Source organism: Trichechus manatus, unplaced genomic scaffold, assembly GCF_000243295.1.
Source record: "Trichechus manatus latirostris isolate Lorelei unplaced genomic scaffold, TriManLat1.0 scaffold00054, whole genome shotgun sequence".
Classification (NCBI taxonomy): Eukaryota; Metazoa; Chordata; class Mammalia; order Sirenia; family Trichechidae; genus Trichechus; species Trichechus manatus.
The window spans coordinates 8,128,187-8,136,892 of NW_004443990.1; the positions used below are offsets into that span (position 1 = coordinate 8,128,187).

The 8,706-nt window shown below is 40.0% G+C and overlaps 1 protein-coding gene across 1 annotated transcript in view; it reads right to left on the minus strand.

Annotated features, from left to right (window-relative positions):
* STXBP4 (syntaxin binding protein 4) overlaps positions 1–8,706 on the minus strand; it is a 197,973-nt gene that overhangs the window by 68,778 nt on the left and 120,489 nt on the right. The window contains exon 16 of the mRNA XM_004377907.2: positions 6,649–6,782. Coding sequence (XP_004377964.1) covers positions 6,649–6,782 — 134 coding nt within the window. The remainder of the gene's footprint in view (positions 1–6,648; positions 6,783–8,706) is intronic.

Below are 8,706 nucleotides of genomic sequence, written 5' to 3' on the forward strand. Positions count from 1 at the left end.
TGTCCTGTGTTCTAGTCTTGGGTTGTTATCTGATGTTACTGCTTTTCTAACCGGATGACTCCCTTTAGTATTTCTTGTAATTTTGGTTTGTTTTTTACAAATTCCCTAAACTTCTGTGTATCTGGAAATGCCCTAATTTCACCATCATATTTGAGAGACAGTTTTGCTGGATATATAATTCTTGGCTGGCAGTTTTTTTCCTTCAAGGCTTTACGTACGTCATCCCATTGCCTTCTTGCCTTCATGGTTTCTGCTGAGTAGTCCGAGCTCATTCTTAGTGACTCTCCTTTGTAGATGACTTTTCGTTTAACCCTAGCCGCCCTTAAAATTCTCTCTTTATCTTTGGTTTTGGCAAGTTTGATTATAATATGTCTTGGTGACTTTCTTTTGGGATCTACCTTATGTGGGGTTCAATGAGCATTTTGGAAAAATACTTGTCATCTTTCACAATATCAGGTAAGTTTTCTGCCAACAAATCTTCAACAATTCTCTCTGTATTTTCTGTGATCCCTCCTGGTTCTGGTACTCCAATCACTCGTAGGTTATTCCTCTTGATAGAGTCCCACATAATTTTAGGGTTTCTTCATTTTGTTTAATCCTTTTATCTAATTTTTCCTCAGATAAGTTGGTGTCAAGTGCTTTATCTTCAATCTCACTAATTCTGACTTCCATTGCCTCACATCTGCTCCTATGACTTTCCATTGAGTTGTCTAATTCTGAAATTTTTTAATCTTCTGGATTTCTGATTGCTGTCTCCCTGTGGATTCTTGCAGCCTGTTAAATTTGTCATTATGCTCTTCTCTAATCTTTTTAAATTCCTCTATTGCGTGTTCTTTGTTTTGCTTAATTTCCTTCCTAAGTTCTTGAAGAGTTCTATATATTAATCTTTTGTATTCTGCCTCCGGTAATTCCAAGAAATTTTCCTCCTCTGGAAAATCTCTAGATTCTTTATTTTGGGAGCTTGCTGAAACCATCATGGATTGCCTCTTTACGTGATTTGAATTGACTGCTGTCTCTGAGCATCAATAAGTTATTATATTTGTTTATTTTATGTTTGCTTACTGTGTCCTAGCTTCTTATTTTGTTTTGATATTCCCAAAGAGGCTGCTTGTTTGAGCTAGTTTGATTATTGGCAACTCTGAAGCGCTGATGTCCTGTCACCAAGTGGTTAGATCTGTTACTAGTATGTGAGCTCGGGAGCCCGCCCACTCCTCCTATATGGATTCAGCTCAGGTGCCCAGGTAGATAGCCACCAAGTGTGTGGTGTCGGCTCTCACTTATAGTCCAAGACAGGCATGGGTGATTGGTGTAGGCATAGGCATCTGGCTGCATCAGAGGGACACACTCTGAGTAAGCCAGGGGGCTGATGGCTGCCCCCGAGTGTCCAGGAGGAAGTCGTGTCCCTGTTCCCTAGAGTACATAGGTGGGTGGGTTTTGCAGGCAGACTATGAGCACCTAATGCTGTTGGGTGTAAGGACTGGGGGGTACCTTTTATTCATGGGCCCCTATCGCTGGTGGCTAGGTGGTGTGGGAGAAGCCACCAGTCCTCAGGCCACTGATGTGGTTAGGTGAAGACCCTGCTTAATGGGCAGAGTGGTGTCAAATGTCAAGAACCTGCCACTTCACAGCTGAAACAGTTGAAGTCAGAGTTCCGGTATATACCCTGTTGTACTGTGGTAATGACGGCCTATGCTGTTGAGACGGGCCCACACAAATCTATGCAGGGGGAAAGGCACTCAAAGTCCGTGGATCCCTTATACCTGTGCCTAGGCAAAGGAGCTGTGCCTACAGTGGGTTCCTGGCTTAGGGGAGCCGGTAGTTTATTTTTCCTCTGTTTGTTAATTTGTTCACTCTCCAAGGCAGGGAGAATGGGTCAGGGCATGTGATGGATCCTACTTCCAGCCCAGGGGACTCAGCAATTGCTGAAGCCAGTCCGGGACCCAGTGCACAGCAGGGAGCAGGGAGGTAAATGGGAGAGAGGTTTTTCCCTAAGGAGGGTGTTTTAGATACGCGTGGTAAGCCGTATACAATTACTTATCTTTTGCCAGATCAAGGGCTGCCTCTCACTGGTTCTGGGTGTCATGTAGACTCTCAGCAGCTGAGTCTCTCCTGGCGTGGAAAATGCACCTCCTGAGCACAGCTGCCTTGTCTGCCTCAGTCCTCACCCCCGAAGTGATCAGGCCTGGAGGGCTCAGGCTCTTGCCCTGTCAGGTCTGGCAACTCCTCGCTGCTTCCAAACCGTCTCTCCCTCCCCCTGCCACTCAGTCTGGTTTGTTAGCTCTGACTTTGATGTTCAGTGCTCCCAGACCGCCATATATAATTGAATCACTTGTTTTTTTCAGGTCTTTGTTGTAAGAGGGTCCACCAGAAGCATTTGACTACTCTGCCATCTTAGAGTGTACTTATATTAAGAATAAAGTGGAGGCAATTTACCCAAGTGAAAATTTCAAATTTTAACTTGAAATAAGCGATAGCCATGGCAAAAGAAAATGAGGTTGGAGTTGTGGGTGAATTATCTACCTCATGATAGTAACTTTCTGTTTTCCATTACATATGTAGAAAAAGCTACTGCTAAAAGAGAAAGAAAAATGAGCTGAGTTTATCTGAATTATGAAACTTAAAAAGATATATCATATGCAGTTATAAAAATTACCTGGAAAATATACCACCATTAGCAATTATATTTTTAAATAAAAGAACAACATTGAAACTACTTTCTAATTTTAAACAGTAAAGGATGTATAAGAACTTTCAACAGATAAAAAGTACAGATGGAATTTTTCACTTTTCTTCCAAAGAAGTTCGTTGAATTTCAAATATTTTCTTTGAATAATCATATTTGACATATATAAAGGCTAATGTCAGCAAAGTAATTAAAAGTAATGATGGCAATGCCCACTGGGCTATGTGTGCAGGTGTTTCTCTCCACTGTTTCCAGCCTAACTGATGTCTGATATATAAAATTCTGAGCTTACATGCAATACATTAAAGCGATTATTCTCATCCTTCCTAGAGCCCACAGAACTTCTTTACATAAAGAGTTCTTACGGGATTTTTGAAATACAATTTGATTTTTAAATGTAATAGATACAAATTTTTTAAATCATACTCATTGCATAAATTGAACAAAGACTACAATTAGAGGCGTAGCTTCCAAGCCTCCATAATATAGTTGTGAAGTCAAAAGTTAGCCCAAAGCATCTTTGAATTACTATTACCACACCAGGAGAGACTCAGCTGCTGAGAGTCTACATGACACCCAGAACCAGTGAGAGGCGGCCCTCAATCCGGCAAAAGATAAGTAATTGAGTTACTATTATCTATACTAAGCCAAGCCAGTCACTACCCAGGGCTGCACTCAAAACTTATTATTTGGGTACTGATTAACATAGAAAAATATGTATATATTAACAATAAATAAATAACATTTGGTATTCAGCATAGGGAAGAATTAGAGTAGCAAACTATAGGGATAATAGAACGGTACAGGCCAGCACAAATACAATCAGGAGACAGACTGACATCGAGGGAGGAGACAGAAAAATAAATAAAATATGGCATATGCCATGTATTAATGGATACTTGTAATGATGATATTGAGCCATCCCAGCTAAATTAATTTATATTTAATAGGTACTAATGTGACAGAGGAGCCCTGGTGGTGCAGTGGTTGAGAGCTACGGCTCCTAACCAAAAGGGCAGCAGTTCAAATCCACCAGCCACTCCTTGAAAACCCTATGGGGCAGTTCTGCCCTGTTCTACAGGGTTGCTATGAGTTGGAATTGACTTGATGTCATCTAACAACAATAACAACCACAACAATGTGACAGATGGAGACCTGGTGGCACAGTGGCTAAGCATTCGGCTGCTAACCAAAAGGCCAGCAGTTCAAATCCACCATCCACTCCTTGGAAACCCTGTGGGGTAGTTCTACTCTGTCCTATAGGGTTCAATGAGTTAGAATTGACTTGACGGCAATGGGTTTAATACGGCAGATTATATTCTCCAAAGACGGCCACAATAATAACTTCTGACTCACATGCGCTTCTCTAATGTGACCTTGCTTATCCTCATCCTGGGGTGGAGCCTAACTTCTTTCCCCTTGAATCTGCATCGATGAATAGAATACAGTGTTAGTGACCATGTGACTTCTCAAGCTGGATCATAAAAGGTGGTACAGCTTCTGCCTTGCTCACTGAATATCTATGCTAGAGCCTTGAGTCACCATGCAAGAAATTTAACTCCCCAGAGACTGCCATGCTGGAGAGGTCACATATCAGTAAGTGTTGGAGTCAGCAGCTCCAGCTGAGCTCCCAGCTCAATCAGCTGAAAGCCATCTTGGTTGTCCAGCCCAGTAGAAGCATCAGATTACCGCACCCAAGCAGTCGTATGAGAGACCTCTAGCGTGAACTGTCCAGCTAAGAACAGTCAGCCAACAGGACCATGAGACAATAATAAATTGTTGCTTTAATCCACTAAGTTGCTAGATGATTTGTTATGCAGCACTGGTAAATACAGCAGCTAGTTAAAAAGTTTAAACAATTCAAAATATACTTCTGAGTGTTTGTTTTGAGCCAGGAAATGTGGTAGGGGTAGGTGCTTTATATAAATTATATTATTTAATCTTCACAACAACTTTACCGGGTAGGTATTATCTTCACTTAATAAAAGGAAATTTAAAATTATTTTTTAAAAGTACTCCTTAAGACAATTTTTTTTTTCATGGCAGCTGCTTCTTGTATTATGAATGCAGTGTCTTGTGGATGCTATCAAAGGATAATAATCCTATTTTATTTTTAAAATATACTACAATTATCTTCTAAATACTGACTTACCTCTATTTAATTAAATTTTTTTTTCTTTTTCTCTAGTATCTCTCTGTTATGCAGTTCCCCCTTGGTCCAACATTTGGTGATTTTTGGTTGGTTATCTGTATTTATAAATGAGGATCTACAGTAGAGGCTCTAAGTTAGTGTAGCATCATACCCAGGGTGGATTTTTGGAAATCTGTAAGACACTAGCTATTGTCACAGTGATTTGGGGGTGCTTGTGACATTTAGCGGAATGGTACCATGGATGCTAAACACCCTATCATTATAGGATGTGTGAGATGGTCTGGTGCAATAAAGAATTGTCCTGTATCCTACATGATTTTCCAATGTCCTACAAAACATTCATGTTGGTTAAAAACAAAACCAAAACCTTGTTTTTAATTATTTAATTATTTGAGGCTGGAACCTAACTCCATTTTACAGATAAACCTAAAATATTTTTGCAGTTTAATATACATTGAATATCCTAGGTTTGTAAGTACTGTGTAAATTAATGGAAGATTGTATTTTCCTTTGTTCAAAACTTTGCCAAGAGCTGTATATCATTTCTAACAATCATGTGACTGATGGCAATATGCCTGTTCTATTTAAACTGACAATATGATGCACCTGTATCAGTTTACATTCATAGGTGTCACATGCATGGTGATTCTAAGTAAAAGTGCAAGACTCTGACTACTACACAACGTCTCCTAGCGTAGTTGTGCCCACTTACCTGTTGACATACGTATTATCTCATTACAAATCACTTTGCTTTTATTTCTCATTTACAGTATAGTTAGGGTATCTTATTGATTTTCATAAATAACAGGTATAACCCATTGCCGTCAAGTCGATTCTGACTCATAGCGACTCTACAGGACAGAGTTGAACTGCCCCATAGTGTTTCCAAGGAGCGGCTGGTGGATTCAAACTGCCGACCTTTTGGTTAGCAGCTGAGCTCTTAACGATAGTTAGGTAAATTATCTATAATTTTCATTGTGGGATAATAAACGGTACGTTAGAAAATGGTTATAAAAAGGGAGTTGAAATCCACGAAGAGGCAAAAGTGCCCGAGAGATAGGAGGAAGGAAGGATGGAAATGTCCAATCATATAAACTTCCCTTAATGATCTCCTTGCCTATCTGGAGAAGTTACTTAGAGCATTACTTTGCTTCTCTTTCTAGCCCAGTGATGACTCTGGTTGTGTCCAGGGACAGATCACTTAGTTCCTTTAGCTTAGGAGTCAGTGCCTGACCCAGCAGCTCTGAGACTAGGGAAGTGGTTCAGCTACTCTACAGCCCTTTAATTAATTACCCTGTGGACTGCCCTAGGGTCTATTCCCAGTTTTCTTGTCTGTCATCCTGGAGTTTTTTCTGAGGCTCTACTTGAAAAACTCACTGCTTCAGCAGTCTTGCCTTTCATCTATCTATTGTTATGGGGTCTTTTGATCAACTGGGCTGAATCTTTGATCTTATTCCATCTGCTGCATATTGTTCAAAAATGCCTCAATGTTGATTTCATCCTTCTAGGTTTCCAGTCCTGCTGTGGATTTATTTTTATATTTTTCTACAATTTCAAAGAGACTTTGGATGGAAGGAGAGGTAAAGATAAGTTCTCAGTCAGCTATCCTCAGCTGGAAGCCACTGTAAGCATTTTAAAGAAAACAAATACTCTCCCCGTACAATCGGTACACTGACATTTCTGTCGATTAGCAATCAATTTAAGGCAACCGATATACTTAATAAAATTAAATTGTCAGACTTGCAATGTTCTTTTTGTTTTGTTAACTAAACTGTAAAAAAAAAAAAAAAGGTAAAAAATGCAGAAAACTTACAATCCATATCAAGTATGGCACGAACAGATTTAACAAGTTCCTTAGATTCAAGCATCAGGGTTGCAGGAATATTGCGTCCGTTCCTCCCCAGCTGTGTGGGGGAAGTCTGAGAAGTTAACAGAGCTCTTCTTTCACTAAGAGGGAAATAAAATTGAATACATTACACAATAAATAATATCTACCTTTGCTAAATCTGAATTCTTATTAGTTAGAAATTTGTACAAAAATATATCTATTTCTGGGAACACTGTATTCTTATAGCCATGTTGTTGTTGTGTGCTGGAGAGTCGATTCCAACTCATAGCAACCCTATATGACAGACTAACACTGCCATACAAGGTTTTCTAGGTATAATCTTTACTGGAGCAGATCGCCAGGTCTCTTCTGTGGAGCGGCTGGTGGGTTCAAACCACCGGCCTTTCAGTAAGCAGCAGAGTTTAACCATGGCAGCAGCATCAGGGCTCCTCTTTTAGCCATAAATGAAGTAATTCACACAAAACGTTGTATCTGTCTCCAATTCTACATTATAGAATAAGTAGGAATATTTTAAAAATTCAGGTTGATTTCCTATATATTGAGCAAGGATGGCTCACCTCCCAAATAAATTAATGGGCTTGTTTTGTGAGTGCTCACATTAAACTAACATAATGTTTCCTTTCGTGCCGGTTTTATAAAAATCCAAATTAACCACTTCAACATAAATTTACTGAATATTTACCATTACTTTTAGTAATATTGAATATAAATGCAATATACATATTTACTTTTTAAAAATTATTGTTGTAGCTTAAATGAAGTTTACATTTCAAGTTAGTCTCCCATACAAAAATTTATACATACATTGTTCTTTGACCCTAATTGCTCTCCCTATACTGTGAAAGCACACTCCTCCTCTCCACCCCTGATTCCCCATGTCCATTCAACCAGCTCCTAACCCTCTACCTTCCCATCTCACCTCCAGACAGAAACTGCCCATTTAGTCTCTTGTATCTACTTGAGCTAAGAGGCACAGTCCTCACGAGTATCACTGTATGTCCCACAGTCCAGTCCAATCCCTGTCTGAAGAGTTGGCGTTGGAAATTGTTTTAGTTCTGGGCTGATACAGAATCCAGGGGTCGTGCTCTCCAGGGTTCCTCCAGTCTCAGTCAGACCATTAAGTCTGGTCTTCTTACTAGAATTTGAGTTCTGCACCCCACCTTTCTCCTGCTCCATCAGAGACTCTGTTGTGTTCCCTGTCAGGGCGGTCATTGATGGCAGCTGGGCACCACCTAGTTCTTCTGGTCTCAGGCTGATGAAGTCTCTGGTTTATGTGGCCCTTTCTGTCTGTTGGGCTAATACTTTCCTTGTTTGTTTGGTGTTCTTTATTCTCCTTTACTCCAGGTGGTTGGGACCAGCTGATCCATCTTAGATAGTCACTTGCAAGCTTTTAAGACCACAGATGCCACTGACCAAAGTAGTATGCAGAACATTTTCTTAATAAGCTTTGTTATGCCAAATGACCTAGATCTCCCCTGAAAGCATAGTCCCCAGACCCCTACCCCTGCTAGTCTGTCCCTCAAAGTGTATGACTGTATTCAGGAAACCTCTTAGTATTGGTTAAGTCCAGTTGTGCTGACTTCCCCTGCAGTGTGTGCTGTCCTTCCCTTCACCTAACATAATTCTTATCTATTATCTAGTTAGTGAATAACCCTCACCCTCCCACCCCACCCTCGAAACCATCAAAGAATGTTTTCTTCTGTGTTTAAACCTTTTCTTGAGATCTTACAATAGTGGTCTTATACAATATTTGTCCTTCTGTCACTGACTAAATTCACTCAGCATAATGACTTCCAGCTTCCTCCATATTATACGCTGTTTCACGGCTTCATCTTTGTTCTTTATCATTGCATAGTATTCCATTGTGTGGATATACCATAATTTGTTTATCCACTTGACTGCTGATGGGCACCTAGACTGTTTCCATCTTATTGCTATTGTGAATAGTTCTGCAGTGAACATGGGTGTGACTATATCTATTTGTGTGACGGCTCTTGTTTCTCTAGGATATATTCCAAGGAG